This window comes from Nannospalax galili, unplaced genomic scaffold (assembly GCF_000622305.1).
Source record: "Nannospalax galili isolate Female #2095 unplaced genomic scaffold, S.galili_v1.0 scaffold511, whole genome shotgun sequence".
Taxonomy (NCBI): domain Eukaryota; kingdom Metazoa; phylum Chordata; class Mammalia; order Rodentia; family Spalacidae; genus Nannospalax; species Nannospalax galili.
Genome location: NW_008331831.1, coordinates 2,030,300 through 2,049,750, shown reverse-complemented (window position 1 = coordinate 2,049,750; position 19,451 = coordinate 2,030,300). Strand labels below are relative to the sequence as shown.

The window sequence follows — 19,451 nt, the reverse complement described above, 5'->3', positions numbered from 1 at the left end:
AGTGAGCTCCAGATGCAGTGAGAGACTCTGTCTCAGAAAATAAAGTGAAGAGCTATAGAGGAAAACAACCTGATACTCACCTTTGGCCTCCATGCTCATGTACACCCACATGAATACTTACACCTGCCTCCCCAAAACATGTTATAGATGACCAGCAGAATGGCTTAGCTGGTAAAGCGCTTGCTGTGCAAACCTGATCACCTGAGCTGGATCCCTGAAACTTACATAAAGGTGGAAGGAGAGAAGTGACTCTACAAAGTTGTTCTCTGACCTTCATACATGTCCTATGGCATGTATACACCTACATGAATACGTCATACAAAAAAAATGAAAAAAAAAGTTATGGAGGAAGAAACAGCACCAAATGAAGAAAATCCACGCATCTGAGAGTAAAAGCATTTTTCTTATTAGAAAAGATAGCCAGAAATATCATTTTATGGTAGTGTACAATACGGCTTTTTCATGTAGATTATAAATGTAGCACAGTAAGCTCTGGTAGACACAGTATAGCTGCTATCTTTATGAAAGCTTGCAGAGCAATGGAAACTTTTGCTTGCTTTTCTGACAATAATAATTGATGGAGAAGTAATTAAAGTTATTCTATTCTGAGTGTGATTATGGCCAGAAAGGCTACATTTGCTGTTACTTGGGATATTTGCCCTTCATTCAATTCATTTTAGGATTTCTTGAGTGGCACTATACACAAAAATAAAGCTTTGCATATTGGCGCACTCCTTTAGTTCCAACAAGAGACTATCAGAGTGATCAGTAAACCAAAAAACTGCATAATAGTGAGATGTGATAACCTGAGAGTCAGTAGATTTACAGCCACAATGAGGGATTTAGGAATGGGATGTGGAGATGACAGCAGACTCTGTTCCACTTCTATAACCAGTAATCTAAGGTGGGAGGAAAGGTCATCACTTGAGAGCTCTGAAATGAGTGACCTCAGACAAGAACCATGTTTCATTAAATCAGGAGTTGGCATACTTAGTAAAGCTTAAGCTAAGAATGGTTTTTACATTTTCAAAAAAAATTTATTTTTATGTATGTGAGTATATTGCCTGCATATGTGTATTGCCTGCATGAGTGTATTGCCTGCATGTGTGTAAGTGCACCTGTGTTCTGCAATACCCACGGAGGACAGAAGAGTGTGTCAGATCCCCTGGAACTAGAGTTAGGAATGGTGGTTTGCCGCCATGTGAGTGCTGGCATTTGAACCCGGGTTTTCTGCAAGAACAGCCAGTGCTCTTAACTCCTGAGCCATCTCTCCAGCCCTGGTTTTTACATTTTAATAATTGGAAAAATTAGAGTATATCATGATAAGTTATATGAAATTCAGATTTCAGTGTTTGCTAATAAAAGTTTTATTGGGACACTGTTGTGCTCAGTTTTTAATGCCTCATTGATGGCAGCTTTTGTGCTACAGTTCCTCCTCGAGTAGTTGAAACACAGGCCATACATGGTCTTCTCATTGCTTGATACTGCTGCACAGCATCAGACTGATGTAGTTACAGTTTGTTTTTCAAGTGTCATTTGTATTATGTTTCATTTTTGTTGTTGTTATCAGTACATACCCATTATGTTCAAAAAGAAGAAAAAATGTATTTGAAATGTTCTCTTGAGGCATAGTGAGATATGGATTACTTTATCAAGTTAGATGGCAAAACATTGTTTATTATGCAATGACAAGATAGCTGTGCTAAAAGAATACAGTGTACAGTAACATTGTCAGACTGAACACTAATACTATTCCCAGCCCAGGACAGCAGTAGTTTTGCGTGCGCACGCGTGTGCGCGCACACACATACACACACATGCTTGTATATTCTCATCTTTGCACAGAAATGGAAAGGAATTGAGGCTATGATCTTACATAAGTTTACTGGTGTCTTATTTGTTAGTCAAAGTGAGAAAGTTGTTCACTGATGGTATGTGATTACAGCAGCCAAATAAATATGTACAAAGAGAAACACTTGCTTAACACTGTTAGCCTTGAGATAGATTGCTTGCCTAGCATGCACAAGGCCCTGGGTGCATTTCCTGCCTGCCATCTACCCCAAAAGACCATTAGATGTTTTGACAAGAATAGTTGATTAAAGAATTTTAGATAAGGGGCTAGGGAGATGGCTCAGCAGTTAAGAACACTGGTGGTTCTTGCAGAAGACCCAGGTTCGAATCCCAGCACCCACACGGCAGCTGACAACTGTCCGTAACTCCAGTCTCAGGGGATCCGACAGCCTCTTCTGACCTCCACGGGCATTGCACAAGGGTGCACGTCTCTCTTTGCAGGCAATACATGCATACACATAAAATAAAAATAATCAAAAGGACTGCTTTCCTTTGTTCCCTCCTTCCCTCCCTCCCTCCCTCCCTCCCTCCCTCCATTGTGATCATTTGAGGCTCTTGTTATATAGTGCAGGTTGGCCTCAAATTCTTGACTTTCCTGCCTCAGCCTTTCAGTACTGGGATTATGGGCATGCACTACTATGTTCAACTTTCTTTCTATATATTTGAGGTATCTATACATAGTTTGAAGTGACTGAACAATTAGTCTGTAGTTATCTTTTGCCCATGTCAGCTCTGGAAAGCTTGGTCCTATTTTCTTTATATTATATATTACTATATTGTGAAATTAAATGAACATAATTGCATACTAATTATTTCTCTTTCCTCTAGAATATGACCTCCTCAATCCTGTTTGTCCCAGCTTTTAGAATATTACCTACTACAGAGTAGATTCCGAGTTAATGCATACAGTGTGTCCTACATATAGTATCCTTAATTATCCTCCTATCTGGTTACTAATAAGTTTGTCTAATTGAATGATTGATTGATTGATTGATCTTTTTGAGAAAGGGTCTCTCTGTAGCCCCAGCTGTCCTGGAACTCACTATGTAGACCAGGCTGGCCTTGAACTCACAGAGATCTGCCTGCCTCTGCCTCCCTAGTGCTAGGATCAAAGGCGTGCACCACCACGTCCGGCAAATTTGTCTATTTTATAAGCCCCCAATTCATCCTCTCACTTTTTCTTAATGGTACTATGATACGATGTTGGGGGGAAAATCACTGTGATGTCTAATCCTTAATGGTCCTCCTTACTTATTAGGAAGTCATGCCAAATAAAGTAAATGGGACTGTCATATTGGATGTTTCTTGACTGTTGCAGAGATTTTAGCTAAGACCCAGCCCAGGTTTCCCATGTATGGAGTTTACAGATCTAGTAAGGTCCAGTCATTTAAGATAGGCTTGGAAAGCATCTTCTGGTATACGCAGTTTTCTACTTCAAAAGAGCCATAAATAGCATCTTTGCGCCAAGGGGTGGGTTCAGTGTTAAATCCTGGGATATGATGGATGTAAATAAGTCCTGAGTGTTTGGGAAACTAAAGTGTACTGGTTAGTCTTTGATTAGTTCTAGGTTGAACCTTGGTGAAATGATATAAGAAAACTAGAGCCATAGAAACTGAATGTGATTGAAAGTCATCAAATAACAGGCATTTACACTGGTAGCATGTAAGCCTGTATTAGGACAAACTAAAATCATTGCACCAGAAAGATCTTTTGAATCCTCTTAAATGCCACAGGCCGTTATATAACTCAGTATTCCAAGTTAAGATTTTCTTCTCATTTGAAATATTACAGTGCTCTTAAAATTCTCACCGCCTCCAGTCTTGCCCTTACTGAATTTATCTTTTACATATTCACCAGAGTGATTTAGCTGTGTATTATGTTTATTTTCCTTAGTCTCCTCATGACTTCCAACCCATGCTAGTGGTTTTTAAATTCTTCTCAGTTTTCCAGCAGAGTCCACAGGTTACCTAATGACTCCATTATGGGCAAATGTAAAGTAGATGAGGCTGCATTATTTAGCCCCTGTCCTAAACACCTCATTGCCCCAGAGCAGAACAGTTTCTTTGATTTTTTTTTTTTTTAATATATTGAGCTGCCTAAACCTTTAGTCTGAATTTTTTTTTTCCTAATTACTGGCTTATGAGTAAAGTTTTGAGACTCCTTAACCAGATTGGGGCTTCCTGGCCTCTTCTGCGCCTAAACATAAACTTGATAGTCTGGCAGCAGAGAACCTGTGTACAGTTCCACTGTGATTTGCTTATATTGCCCATCTGCCTGGAATATTCTCTCTTCATGCTTTCTCACCTGGCCAACAGCTACTCTTCATTTTAGACATGTTTCAGGTGTCATCATCTCTAGGACCCTCCAAGGCAGGCTTTAATTAGGTATCCACTGCAGTGCTTCAAAAACTCTGCTTATCTCCTTTATTACATTGCTTTGAATTAGGCCTTCACTGTTTATGTTTCTGCTAGATTTGGACTTAGTAACTCTTTTATTAATTACCCTTACATGTCTCCATTGATTATTTTAGTACCTGATGGGTACTAGGCACAAATGTGAGTAGTGAATTGATGATTATTGTCTGTGTCTTTGTAGTGCATCTTTCAGTAGATATATGAGCTATAAATTTATTAAATTTAATCTCTCATCAAAACGTTTTTATTGCATGTATCCATTGGTCATAATGTACATAAATACTTGACTTTGAATGTATATTTTAACAGAAAGACAATATTACAGCTACTTTTACTGGGAACTAGAACTTCAGTTTAATAACTCTGTGTGTGTGTGTGTGTGTGTGTATGTGTGTGTGTGTGTATGCACAATGCTGAAATGTGAAGCTTTCCATGTAATCTCATCCCACTGTTGACCCATGTGGGTTAAAATAGCCCTATTTTAATCTATGACCAGAGACTTTGTGTACTGTTGTATGTAGCATGATAGGTTCATATGAATAATCACAGTGATTTCCACTGCATGTTTTAAGTCTCATTTCAAATTAATGCTATAAATATAAAGATTACCAGCTGGAAATTTAATTTTGATTCTTAGCACATTTGTGTCTTTAAAAAAATTGGGGGGTTATTTATTTTTATCTTATATGTATGAGTATCCTATGTGTATGTAAGTGCATAACATGCATGTAGTGCCCACTGAGGCCAGAAGAAGGTGTCAGATCCCCTGGAACTGGATTTAAGGATAACAATTATTAGCCACCATATGGATGCTGGGAACCAAGCTAAGGTTCTCTGCAAGAGTAGCCAGTGCTCTTAACCACTGGGCCATCTCTCTAGCCCCTAAATTGTATCTTATTAAAAGGATCATCAGTGGTAGAATACTTTCCTCGAATCCTCCAAGCCCTGGGTTCAACCTCTAGCACCACATAAATCAATCTTGTAACACAGAACTTGGGAAATAGAGGTAGGAAGATCAGAAATTCAAGGTCACCCTCAACTGTTTAACAAATTTGAAGCCAGCCTTGGATGCATGAGACCTTTCTCAAAAAAAAAAAAAAAAAAAAAAAAAAAAGGCAATATCTGTGCTTAAAACTTTACATTAAGTCAGATTTTTATAAAAACCTTTAATGTAATACTGAAACCTTTCTCTTTTTTTTATAACTTCAGGGTTCACTATATCAATTATTTGAAGGGTGGTGTGTTGGGACTTGAACCCAGGGCCTTATGAAGCAAGCACTTTGCCACTAAGCTGTATCCCAGCACTAATTTATAATGGTTTTTTCCATTATAATAAAACCAATAATTTGCTAGTAAAATAAGTAGTGTTCATAATAATGTTTTAATGACAAAATTGTTTTTCATACAGATAAAGACACAATAAATAAAATTAGAGATTTACGAATGAAAGCTGAAGACTATGAAGTAGTGAAAGTGATTGGTAGAGGTGCATTTGGAGAAGTACAGTTGGTAAGTTGTTTTATTGAGATTTATAAAAACAACTTTTTAAATCAAAAATTTTTTCCATGTTTGCCATATATTATTTGGGGAAATAATTGTGTTTTTTTTTTTTTTATAAAACTTTTATTTAAATGGCTCTAACATTTTTGCCTAAGGGTTTGAAAATGCAAATCCAGCAGTAGTGGGATTATTCCCCAAGCATCTATGGGTAAGCATTCATGTTTCACAGAAGGAATCTTTGCTCCTAATATTAGACTACGTAGCATGCCATGGAATAGTGAGTTTTATAAATGGGCTGAATATGCTATAGTACAGACAGCAGAAGAATTTATTTATTGTTTCCTTTTACCTTTTTTTTTTGGTCTTTTTGAGACAAGGTCTCCCTGTAGCCCTGTCCTGGTTTGTTTCTTCATTGCTGTGACAAAATACTCTGCCCACTTCCGACTTGGGGAGGAAAGGGTTTATTCAGCTTACATCTCCCAGGTCACAGTTCATCAGGGAGCCCAAGGTAGGAACTCAGGGCAGGAACCTGGCGTCAAGAGCTGGAACACAGGCCATGGAGGAACGCTGCTTACTGGTTTGCTCCCCTGGCCCCTGCTCAGCCTTTTTTATGCAACATAGGCCCACCTGCCCAGGGATGGCACCACCTACAGTGGGCTGGGCCCTCCCACATCACTCATCAAGAAGATGCCCCTCAGACATGGCCACAGGCCAGTCCAATAGAGGAAATTCCCCAATTGAGGCTTCCTCAACTCAGGTGTGTCAAGTTGACACTAAAGCTATCTGGCATAAGCCCCAACTGGCCTGGAACTCACTATGTAGACCAGGGTGGCTTGGAACTCACAGAGATCTGCCTGCCTCAGCCTCCCAAGTGCTATGATTAAAGGTGTGCACCACTATGCCCAACTTATGTGTTGTTTCATTAACATTACTTTCTGTAATTAAAACACTGGCACTAGCTAATTGGATAATTAAACAGAAGAAAAAAAAAACTAAAATAACTGAAAAAGTACACTATTTAATAAGTATTAAAGCCATGTATTGTTGAATGAAACACTGAGCTCTAATTTTTTTTTTTTCAATTTTAAAGGTAAGGCATAAATCTACCAGAAAGGTATATGCTATGAAGCTTCTTAGCAAATTTGAAATGATTAAGAGATCTGATTCTGCTTTTTTCTGGGAAGAAAGAGACATCATGGCTTTTGCCAACAGTCCTTGGGTTGTTCAGGTATGATTTTGCTACTATTTCATTATTGCCGTACTAATTTGCAACAAATGTATCTGAGTAATTTGGTTTATTGTTAGAACAGTGATAACTTTCTGTCAGTTACTAAATAGCCTAATATATTAATTTTTAAAATCAAATTTTAATCTTGTTGAATCATCTTTAGAAAAGCCAAAACAAAATAATTATATGTTTTTTGCAGAATTTAATCTCTTTTGATTTAAGGAAAGTATATACCTTAACTTTGAATAGATTAGTATTGAACTACAAACATGAGGTTCTCATACTTTCCAACTGCCTAGTCTTCGACACCTGTCTTTTACTTATTGAAGTAAAAGAATGGAGCAATGAGCAGGGATTACGTTTAAAAACTAGGTTAACAAACATCACTGCCTTAGCTTTAAGGTCGGATGGAGGTCAGATTCCCCTGGAACTGGAGTTAAGGATGGTTCATAGCCGCCATGTGGATGCTGGGAATCAAACCTGGGTCCTCTGCAAGAGCAATTAGTGCTCTTAACCTCTGAACCATCTCTCCAGCCCCTAAGGTCTTTTTTTAATGAAAAAAATTCGATTTATTTAATTTTTAATTACATGTCTGTATGTGAGTTTGTGCACATGAGTGCGGGTGCCCATGGAGGCCAGAAGTATTGGATTCCCAGGAAGCTGGAGTTACAGGTGGTTGTGAGCCACCAGATACGGGTGCTGGGAACCAAACTCAGGTTCTCTGCAAGAACAGTACACACTCTTTCTTAGTTGCTGTGCCATCTCACCAACCCTTGCTTCAAGTTTTCAGTTTCTAGAAATGTACACTAGAATGTTGTGCTCTTGTAATCCCAGTACTTGGGCAGCAGTGGCAGCTCTTCCTCATTCCACCAATTATAACAACCAGATAAATTTAGATATTGTTGAATATCCCTTGATGGCAGTAATGTGGGGGGAGGGATGGGCACGTTGTTGCCTTTGGTCGATAACCCCTGATAAATGGATGTTTTGTATTAGAGGATTAAAATATATATGACATAATTCTTAAATTTGCGGTTCAAGGACTGGAGAGATGGCTCAGCGGTTAGGAGCACTAACTGCTCTTGCAGAGGACCCAGTTCGATTTCCAGCACCCACGTGGTGGCTCACAACCATCTGTTATTCCAGTTCCAGGGATCTGATGCTGTCTTCTGAACTCCGAGGGCATTGCACAACATGGGTACACTGACATACATGCAAGCAGTACACTCATACACACACAAAATATTACAATTCAAACACTCTAGAGTAGTTTTAATACATTATATGTAAATAGGGTAAACTGCTATCAAAATAACAGAGCTTCTTTAATTATGGAGTTCAAGTGAGAAGTTGTACATTATGACCTGGAGTAGTCAATCAAATGCTACTTCATTTTTCTCTTGTTTTGTTTTGTTTTGTTTTTTTTCAAATGCATGTATGTGGTATAGGATGTGTGTGCATGTACTCGGGTACACATATGTGCTTGTGTGGAGGTCAGAGGAAAACTTCAGGTGTCTTTTGTCCAAGTTTGTTTGAGACAGGATCTCTCATTGGCCTGGAGCTCCCCAGTTAAGCTGGACTGGCTGGCCAACAATTCCTAGGTCTCCTCTCTGCTTAATGGTGCTGGGATTTCAAGTCAGTGTCACCATTTTTATGTGGGTTCTGGGCATTGAATTCCAGTTCTTGAGGTTGCAGGACAAGTGCTTTACTGACTGAACCATCTCTCTCTATACCCCAGTTTGGTTTTTAAATTACAATAAGTGGGAATGGAGAGATGGCTCAGTAGGTAAGAGTTCTTATTTTGCAAGTATGAAGACCTAAGTTTAAATCCCCAGCACCCACATAAAATGCTGGGCATGGCTATGTGTGTCTGTAACCCCAGCATTGCAGGACAGACAGGCTGATCTTGAAAGCTTGCTGGCTACCAGCCTAGCACAACCAGCCAAGCTTCTAGTTCAGTGAGAGACCCTGTCTTAAGGCAATAAGACAGAGAGGGATAGAGAAGGCACCCAGGATCCCATTCTGGCCTTCACACACACAACACATACAACATATACAACAACAAAAATAATCAAAATACGTGGTGATAAGAGTTGTGCAGTTTGGGAGTCTTTTAGATAGATCCACTGAAGGGGTACTCCAGTTGCCTCACCCTGCGTCCCTGTTCAGCATGGAAGAAGCCAGAGTGGTCTGTGTCCTGATTCCCTGTCTGCAACCTGGGTGTAACCTCTTCAGAGGATGGAGTGATAAGAATAGGAGGTAGGAATTGGCTAGACAGTGTAAAAAGACCCCAGAGAAAAGTAGCCAGTTTCTTGGCTAAAAGTCAAAATGTCCTTGGGCCTCTTAACAACATACTCCATTCCAAAGGCCAAAAATGTCGAAAGTATTTAAGAGCGCTTATCCAATCCTTTAAAGATTTTAGAGCTGCCTCTTCAGAGGGGGGAATGTTAGAGTAGTAAAAAGCCCCATTTAAAAATAAAAAAAGAAGAAAGAGTACATGAAGTTATCAGAAAAAAATGATGGGTAGATGTGGGAGGAGTTGGAGGGGAGGGAGTGGGCATGGATTTGATCAAAACACCTTATATGCTTATATGCCTGCATGAAACTCTCAATAAATTATATAAAAATAATCAAAATAAATCTAAAATTAGTAAACACTATTGAAAAAAGAAACATAAAGGTTCTAAGACAACTAGATAAATTAGGTATTATTTTCCATAGGGCTTGTTTTTAGTTTCATACTTAATGTGTGTTTTGGAAGTTTGCTCTCTTTTCTATTTCTACTCTGGCCACACAATATGTTTATGCCTGATATCCTTGACAGTTCCTCAGTAGTGGGTTTTGGTCTTCCTATGATCCAGAAAGACAGTTACTATTAAGTGTACCTCCAAGTTAGAGATTATAATTTTGTTCATTAAAAGCTTATTAAGCTCTTGCCAACTGCCAGGCATCCAGTTGCTGATTGAATAGCAGGTATCAAAGTCAAAAAAGATTTAATTCCTCATATTCTTATGGAAGGGATTATATAGTCTTAGAAATTTGGAGTAGTTAAACAAATCGCCTGAACCAGGCAGCTGATAAGTAACAGCTGAAGCTATAGCCCAGTTTATCAAAGACTTGAAATTCTGATGTTAATATTAAATTTAACAGTAAACCCACTAATAAGCACATCAAATTAGAAGCACAATTATTTCTTTGCTCAGGAGAGTTGTGTATTCTTTATGGAAACTGTAGTAAGTAAATTCTCAGTATAAAAGATTTCAGGGTGAGGAAGAGATGGCTCAGCAGTTAAAAGTATGTCTTGCTCTTACAGAGGATCCAGGTGAGTTGGTTCCCAGCACCCACATACAGTGGCTCACAACTTTCTGTAGCTTCACGGATCTGAAGCTTCTAGCCTTATTGGGCAGCACTCATGAGCAGAAATCCACACACAAAGAATAGTTAAAAATAATGAAGTAAGTGTTTAAAAAATTTCAAACCCACGTGTGATGATTGCACATGTGCAGTCCCAGCACTCTGGAAGCTGAGGTGAAAGGACTGCTTTGAGTTCAAAACCAGCCTGTGCTACATGTCAAACACCACCAACAACAACAAAATAATTGCCTTATTTACAGGTTGAGTGTGGTGATGCAGGCCTTTAGTCCCAATACCCAGGAGGCAGAGGCAGACAGATCTCTGTGAGTTTGAGGCCAGCCTGGTCTGCATAGCAAGTTCCAGGCTAGTAAGGGCTCTATGGTGAGACCCCACTTACTCTAATCAAAATAAGTGATTAGAAATAAAAAACTTTATGGTTCTTTGCATTTATAGAGATCTTTATAACGTTTATGTGCACCTTTAAAAAAATAGCCTGACTCCATGCTGCCATTTTGTCTGACTTGAGTTTGTTCAAGTGTTGAGCATGCTATCACAGCCTCTGTGAGTTCATATGTGTAACTGCCCTGTTGTGTCCTGACAACATTATTTTGCTGAAGTAATCCAGTTCCTCTGGTGTTTACACTCTTCCAGTGTATTCCTTCTTTCAAGATGATCTCTGATCCTTGTGGGGAGTGGGGTGATGAAATCCACTCCTAGATGAGAAGCTCTTGGAAATGAGAGCTACTGGAAAAGGAAGGGTCTGGTTTCTCTAAGGTTGTGGCCCCTGATAGGTAAATCATACGCCACTGGATGGCCATACACTCGAAAGTACTTGGGAATACAAATTTTACTATGGGTTTAAGAAAAATAAGGACACAAATTTGAGTGGGTGAGGAATGGGGAGGTTGGATTTGTGAGGAGTTGGGTCAGATGAGGGTCAATATGATTAAAATACATAGTTTGAAATTTTCAAATAATTAATAAAAAATGAGGAAGGAAAAAATTTAAAGAGTGTGAATGGAGATGTCCTCCATGGGTGGATAACACCTTCCAAGACGCCAAATGTGAAAACCTCATCACCACATGGGGGCTACTTCCCTATGAGTTTTTGCTTCAAGCTCCATCCTTGAGTTCCTGCCCAGGACTCCTTCAATGACAAACTGTAACCAGTAAGACATAATAAACCCTTTCATCCTCATGTTGCTTTTCAAAAAAAAAAAAAAATAGCCTGACCATTTTAATTACTTCGTATGTTAGTATTTTTGGCAGCTTTTATCTGAAAAAAGTGTTTCTTAGTTAATTCCAGTGCTTTTTTCTATTTGTGCAGCTTTTTTATGCATTCCAGGATGACCGATACCTCTACATGGTGATGGAATACATGCCAGGTGGAGACCTTGTGAATTTGATGAGTAACTATGACGTGCCTGAGAAATGGGCACGGTTCTATACTGCAGAAGTAGTTCTTGCATTGGATGCAATCCATTCCATGGGTTTTATTCATAGGTAAAGATAAAAATGCTTTAAATTCCATACTTTTTACAAGGAGTAGCAAAAAAGAACTTAAAACATCATTTGATTAATATTTCCTACTCTGAATCTACCCAGTCACTTCCTCAATGACACAAGTGACATTTTTGAATTCTAGTTTTAACATTTACTTTGATATAGTCTTTAATAACCTTAGTGTAATTGTATAGCCTTTCTGTGGTATTTTGAAAAGTAAAACATGTAAACTGCTTCCCAAAAGTGTATGCTACTACTTTGGTTCTTTAATAATAGCGTCATTCTGTCTTCATACATGTCTATGATGTACTTGGATTATATTCACTGCCCATGACCGCCCCTTATCCCCTCCCACTGATCCTTTTCCTCTGCTCAAGCAGTCCCCTTCTACTTCATGTTTTTTTTTAAATATTTATTTATTATGTGTATGAGTGTATTGCTTGCATGTGAGTGTACCCGTGTTGTGTGATGCTGCGGAGGTCAGAAGAGGGCTTCAATTCCCCTGGAACTGGAGTTAAGGATGGTCCATAGCTGCCATGTGGGTGCTGGGAATCGAACCCAGGTCCTCTGCAAGAGCAGTCAGTGCTCTTAACCGCTGAGCCATCTCTCTAGCCCCTCATGTCTTTTTTTTTTTTTAAAAAAAAAACCTTCTCTGAGTTTAATTAGATTCGCTTACAGGAATGTGGGTGAGGGGTTATTTTCAGGAGTGAGAGCCAACTTATTAGTGAGTATCACTGAAGAAAATGTCTCTTTCTTCCTCCAGCAAACATTAACTACCATTACCTCTTTAGGGAAGGGGTGAGGCCTCTTGAGCCCCTCTCCCCTAGGATTTTAAATTTTTGTGTGCAAATTTTCTTTAAAATAGTGAGTCAGTCAATAAATATTTGTTATAATAATTTAATTTGTTCTGAAAATACTGCTTGAATCTTATTTGTAATTGCTGTGCTGCCTGTCAGGGATGCAAAATGAAAGTGTATTAGACTCTGGCCTGGAAATATTCATGTACTTACTGTAAATAGTTCAGCTAATCTTTATGTCTGCATGTTATAATTTATGGCAAATTTCTCAAGTGATTTTCCTACTGTAAGAATCAAACTCTACTTTTAAGAAAAGAAAATGTATAAAGGTGTTTTCTTAATGCAGCTCCATTTCTTGATGTGGATGAGAAGCATATAAAGGTCAAAGGCTGCCCCATGTAGATTGAATAAGGATGCTTCGCTTGAAAAACTGCTTCATGCCTTTAGCAGTGTCTGATCTCAGCCATCCTCCTATTTGTTTCCCTCCCTCAGAGATGTGAAGCCTGACAACATGCTGCTGGATAAATCTGGACATTTGAAGTTAGCAGATTTTGGTACTTGTATGAAGATGAACAAGGTCAATTCTAATTTAGTTTTACTAATTCAAGATAGTACTTTAGAAAGTGCTGTAAGAATCCACTGACCATATCTGGACTTGCCCAGAGTTGACATGACCATATTTGTTGTACTAAATAGCATGCTTTCAGCATTGTATTAGTAACTTGTTAGAGATTTATATTTTCTTCTTTATTTAGGGTAGACGTGGATTGCCAGATTTACTAAATCCTCCATAACAGCTCTATAGTATGCACTACTAGTAACTAGAAATAGAATTGGCATAAATGTCACTAAGTTTTAAAATTAGACTTTCATAAAAATTGGATTTCAGAAGTGTTTCAGGAATGTTTTATGAGTATTTTAGTGTCTTAACATGTAGAAGATTTTGTAGCTTATTTTAGATACCAGTCTTAAAAGATACCCATAGTCACTGTTTACATAATTTTATATATAGCTGAAAGAGCAAATATGACACTTTTTTCCCTTTAGTTGAGATTATGTATTTTTTAATTTACCAAGAATAGTTAGAAAGCTGTATTTTTATTTTAAAAGGAAGTGTGTTGGTAAAAAGGAAGCACTGCATGAGAACTGCTCTGTCAGCATTTAGTTATTCTGCTGTAGTAGTCAAGTAGGTAAAACAAATGCTTTTAGAGGAGGACATTAAAATGCATATTGTGTAGATATTTGCTGCCCATAACATTACTAAGCTTTTTGTCAGACATGCTTCTCAGTGTTGTATTTGTAGAGTCAGCTTTTGTGTATTTTCATGACAGTTTTAAGCATAGTTAAATCAGATACTTTGGAAAAAGATAAATCAATATTTATGTTATAAAATGTTTCGTTATAAAAGTCTTTCAATCTGTTTGCATTGATTTGATCTCTGCAGTTAATATGCATTAGTTATATTGGAGTAGTAGAAAAATCACAAAGCAGAAAACAGTAGTGTGTGCATAGTATGCTGTGTATATTGGTATGATATGATTATATTGTATATCTAAGGTGTATGTTTGGTTAAGCTATGTGTTTAAGTTGGTGGGCTTCTAAATTTTGTTACGGGGGCTGGAGAGGTGGCTCAGCGGAGCACTGGCTGTTCTTGCAGGAGGCCTGGGTTTGAATCACAGCACCCATATGGCAGCTAACAACTGTCTGTAACTCCAGTTACAGGGCATCTGAACCCCTCTTCTTTCCTCCACAGGCACTGCACTTGCACACATGCAGACATAACCTCATACACATAAAATAAAAATAAATTAAAAAGATTTTTTGTGTTAGCATGCAGAAATAGCAAGTTTCATTATGGTATTTCCAGATGTGTCATACTTTATCCTTATTCATCCTCCATACACACTGCCTCCTGCTTGCTAGTCCCTGTCCTCCAGGCTGGGCATGGTGGTGCATACCTTTAATCCCAGCATACAAGAAGCAAAAGCAGACAGATCTCGATGAATTTAAGGCCAGCCTGGTCTACATAGTAAGTTCCAGGCTAGCCAATGCTACATTGTGAGACCTTGTTTCAAAAAACACAACAAAAATTCTAATTCAAAGTTTGCCTTGCTGTTCTTTCTAGGAAGGCATGGTACGATGTGATACAGCAGTTGGAACACCTGACTATATTTCCCCTGAAGTATTAAAATCCCAAGGTGGTGATGGTTATTATGGACGAGAGTGTGACTGGTGGTCAGTTGGGGTATTTTTATATGAGATGCTTGTTGGTGAGTAAGGAGAATTTGTTTTGTTTTGTTTTATAAACGTTTAATGTCATTGTGCATCCCAAATTCCCCACGTGGCTTCTACTCATCTAAATACTTATTACATTAAGCAACATTAATTTGTAGAAAGCAGACATAATCCTTAACTATGATGTGTTACTTCTTTCTATATAATAAGTATATGGTTTTAGCTTAGCACTTTATTTATTTATTTATTTATTTATTTATTTATTATTTTTATGAGACAGGGTCTCCCTGTAGCCCCAGCTGTCCTGGAACTCACTGTGTAGACCAGGCTGGCCTTGAACTCACAGAGATCAGCCTGCCTCTGCCTCCCAAATGCTGGGATTAAAGGCATGTGCCACCACGCCCAGCGCACATACTTATTTTTTAAGCAAATAACTGATTCTTCCTTTGACATAAATATTTTTTCAAATGTATTTTCTTTTGCTTTCATTTTTTTTAGGTGATACACCTTTTTATGCAGATTCTCTTGTTGGGACTTACAGTAAAATTATGAACCATAAAAATTCACTTACTTTCCCTGATGATAATGACATATCAAAAGAAGCAAAAAATCTTATTTGTGCCTTCCTTACTGACAGGTAAGTAGCCTTGATAGTGAACTTCTTTATTTTTATTGTTATTATTATTGTTAATTATTAGTGTGTATACATATATGTGCATGTTACAACATGGAGGTGAATCAGTTATCTCCTTCCATTGTGGGCTCTGGGGATTGAACATGGGTTTGTCAGGCATGCTGGGAAGTTGTTGCTGGGAAATCTTATCAGCCCATATACTTCTTTTTTTATAAAGATTTTATTTATTTATTTATTTTGTTTTATTTATTTATTTTTTTTGTCTTTTTGAGGGTCTCCCCCAGCTGGTCTGGAACTCATAGAGATCTGCCTGCCACTTCCTTCCAAGTGCTGGGATTAAAGACATGCGCCACCAAGCCAGGCTCTTGCTGCTCAGTTTTTACAATTTATACCTGACCTGCTGCATGTGAGCTATTAGAATATAAAAGCTTCCATTTTGAAGATCATTTATGACAGTGACGCCTGGTATAGTTTTAGGATGTTATGATTTCTTCTCTGATTTTCAACTTAGTGCACAAATGCAATTAGGACAATAAGACAGCCTTGTCTGGTGGCTAGACCAGGGAATCTTTTGTTATAAATATTTTAACTTGGTTAATTGTCAGAATGATAGTCTTTTCTACTGAATCTTGGATTTTTTTTTCTTAGCATATTAAAATATGAAATTTGGGTGCATCTTGCATCAGTGATGTGTATTGACTTGATGGAGAGCATTTTTCCTTAGCTGTGTAAAAGTGATAATGCACCTTCCAATTTATGCCGTTTTTTGGTTGTTGATCGGCAGTGTCAAAATGAATGCCTCTCTCTTACACATAGTTATTGCTGTTGTTTTCCAGCTTCAACAAGCATTTTATAAATGTTACTGTTTTTGAAATAAAAATAAAGAAAGCACATTATATATACTTTTGTAGTTTACTTTTATTTTTATTTTTATTTTATTGTTTGCAGTGCAAGGAATGAGGGGCAGGGGCTATAGCCCAGTCCAGTATACATAAGAACTTGGATTTAATTCTTTTTTAAAATATGTATTTATTTATTTAGTGCACCACTTGCATGTAGACATTGGCATTGTGACCTGCCATGTAGGTATTGGGAATCAAACCCAGGTCCTCTGGAAGAGCACCAAGTGCTTTTACCTGCTGAGCCATCTCTCCAGCCCTTGGATTTAATTCTTTTCTGTAACACACACACGCACACACACACACACACACACACACAAAAATACCTGATCTAAATGACTTTGTAAGATTACATTTAATGTTGGTTGTATATTGCTAATTTAAATAGTAGGGCAAGACTAGTACTTGTTTATGCTAATTATAATTGACTTCTCTTCAGTATGTCCTGTAGAGCTTGAAAGGAGAGGCAAAGCTTTCAAATTTTTACATTGTAATGGAAAGAACTAATATTTTGTGTTCTGTGCTATCTATGTAAAAATGAGCAAGACAAATAGCATTTCTCAAGTACCTTTAGTCTTTTGGGGAGGAAGTAGACAAATTAGAGTGTTAATAGCATGAGATAAGTACAGTGTGCCAGAGAATCACAAAGTGGCTCCTTTACCTGGCCTAAGGGAGGTAATAAAAGCTACTAGACAAAGTGTTATACATCTAAAACAATATGAAACATTTGGAATTTATGGTATTCTAATTTTTTAAAAGTCCTTGACTAAAGAATAAATGGTGTTGCATTTCTATTGGAGGCTAGTTTTTTGTTTGTTTGTTTGTTTGGTTTTTTTTTTTTTTCTTTTTGGCAATCTATTATATCATCTTCCTTTTCCCTTCTAGCTTTGCGATATCCTGATTTAATCCCAAATCACCAGAATCCTCATCCAAGTCATTAATAAAATATTCAACAAGAAAAGAAAGTCCTCTGGCACTCTACCAAAGACTTGTCCTAAGCTGATTTAATCAGTGGGTTTTTTTTTTCTTGGTGGGTGAGGGGGGGGGGTACAGGACAGTTAATTTTTAGCTTTTTAACACAGTGTCTCAGCTGGGTGTTGCCTCTGCCGCCTTTAATCCTAGCACTTGGGAGGCAGAGGCAGGCCATCTTTTTGAGTTCAAGACCAGCCTGGTCTACATAGTGAGCTCCAGGACATCTGGGGCTACAGGGAGACCCAGTCTCAAAAAGACAAAAAAAAGTTTTTTTTTTAATGTTTCTGATGCAGGGTGTGGTGATGCACACCTTTAATCCCAGCACTCAGGAGGCAGAGCAGGTAGATCTTTGAGATTGAGGCCAACATGGTCTAATACTGAGATCTACCCTAGCTAGGGCTACTTGGAGACCCTGTCTCAAGAAAACTAAAATAAATAAATAAATAAAGACAGATGTGTTTCTGGAATTTGGGGTAGAACCTTGTATTAAGTAAAGTTGATGGTTACACAAAAAATATATAACTTTACCACAATTTATAAATAATTGTTAAGAAAAGGCATTGTGAGTCATGCTGATGAATCCATTCATCTGGATCTTCATTATCAATGGAAAAGCCATGAAATATATTTTTTCTTTAAGTAATTTCTTTAATGCTCTCTGTGTATACTTTTTTCTCCTTGAGTTTTAGATATTTACTGATAATAATATTTAAGGTGACAGTGTGTTCTGTCACAAAGAAACCTATAGGGGGTTATAATAAGGTCCTAAATTATTAATTACTTTTCTCCTTCCCTCTCTATTTAGAGAAGTGAGATTAGGCAGAAATGGTGTAGAAGAAATCAAACGACATCTCTTCTTCAAAAATGATCAGTGGGCTTGGGAAACACTCCGGGACAGTAAGTTACATTTTTCCTGGACATTTGAGTACATGATCAAAAGTAGTTGTAGTAAGTTGAAGCTGCCTTGCTAAATATCTGTTACATGTGTTGAAAGTCACAAGTACATAAATGCTATATGGAAATTGTTCTAAACTAGTTTAAAGAGTATTTTATTATATTGGAGAAATTGTACGGGTGTTCTTTTCATGTTCCACTAAATATAATGTAGATGTAATGGATTGGGGCTCAGCCATCATAATTAGATATTTGAGCATTGTTAAATTGCTGTTTATTTTAGGCTTATTTTCCTAAGGAAGAAATAAGTAAATAAGAATGGAAATTGAAGTGTGTTTTCTCATGAAAAGATAACTTATTTTCTTATGAGTCTGAGCTGGGCGTGGTGGTGCATGCCTGTAATCCCAGCACTTGGGAGGCAGAGGCAGGTTGATCTCTGTGAGTTCGAGGTCAGCCTGGTCTACATAGTGAGTTTAAGGCCAGCTGGGGCTATAGGGAGACCCTGTTTCAAAAAGACAAAAATAAATAAATAAATAAAAGGAGATTCTATTACTGAGAAGTGTGCCACATTGTAATTCAGTTTTATTTAGGAAGACATTGAAAATTGATGTACTTGGTTCTTAGGGTTTCGCAGATTGCAGCTGCAAAATAAATAGTATGCTGCTAGAAGTTAATTTTCAGTCACTGTAGAACATTTCCTTATTTTTTAAAAAAGAAAGTTAAAAATATTTGAAGAAAACTTTTTATAAGTTAGTCTTATCAAAATTACATAATACCACTAAAGATGGCTCATCATTATCTTTATAGATTTAGAAGACAAGAACTCGTCTTTTTCACAACTTAAGTTTTAGAAATTCTTTTCCGCTTTCATTTATCAGAAGATGGATAATGCATGCCAGCCCCCAACTTCCTGCTTTAACCATATCAGTAAATAGTAATGGAAATCCTTACCTATGTAGTGTTAGGAACATTAGGCATTTGGTAAGGACTGCCTAATTCATTGAGATAGTGGATGATAGTTCTTTTTTTAAAAAAAATTAATTTTGTGAATGTTATGCCTCTGTCATGCAGTGCCTGCAGAGGACAGAAGAGGGCATCAGATCCCTTGGAACTGGAGTTAGGGATGGTTGTTAGCCATCATGTGAGTGCTGGGATTCAGACCCAGGTCCT

At 37.7% G+C, this 19,451-nt stretch overlaps 1 protein-coding gene across 3 annotated transcripts in view; it reads left to right on the top strand.

The window, feature by feature from the left end:
- Positions 1 to 19,451, top strand: part of Rock1 (Rho associated coiled-coil containing protein kinase 1) — a 155,306-nt gene that overhangs the window by 50,785 nt on the left and 85,070 nt on the right. For all 3 annotated transcript variants that reach the window (XM_008826963.2, XM_017796569.2, XM_029560558.1), the window contains 7 exons: positions 5,674 to 5,774; positions 6,856 to 6,993; positions 11,675 to 11,850; positions 13,140 to 13,224; positions 14,773 to 14,917; positions 15,381 to 15,519; positions 18,193 to 18,284. In XM_008826963.2, coding sequence (XP_008825185.2) covers positions 5,674 to 5,774; positions 6,856 to 6,993; positions 11,675 to 11,850; positions 13,140 to 13,224; positions 14,773 to 14,917; positions 15,381 to 15,519; positions 18,193 to 18,284 — 876 coding nt within the window. The remainder of the gene's footprint in view (positions 1 to 5,673; positions 5,775 to 6,855; positions 6,994 to 11,674; positions 11,851 to 13,139; positions 13,225 to 14,772; positions 14,918 to 15,380; positions 15,520 to 18,192; positions 18,285 to 19,451) is intronic.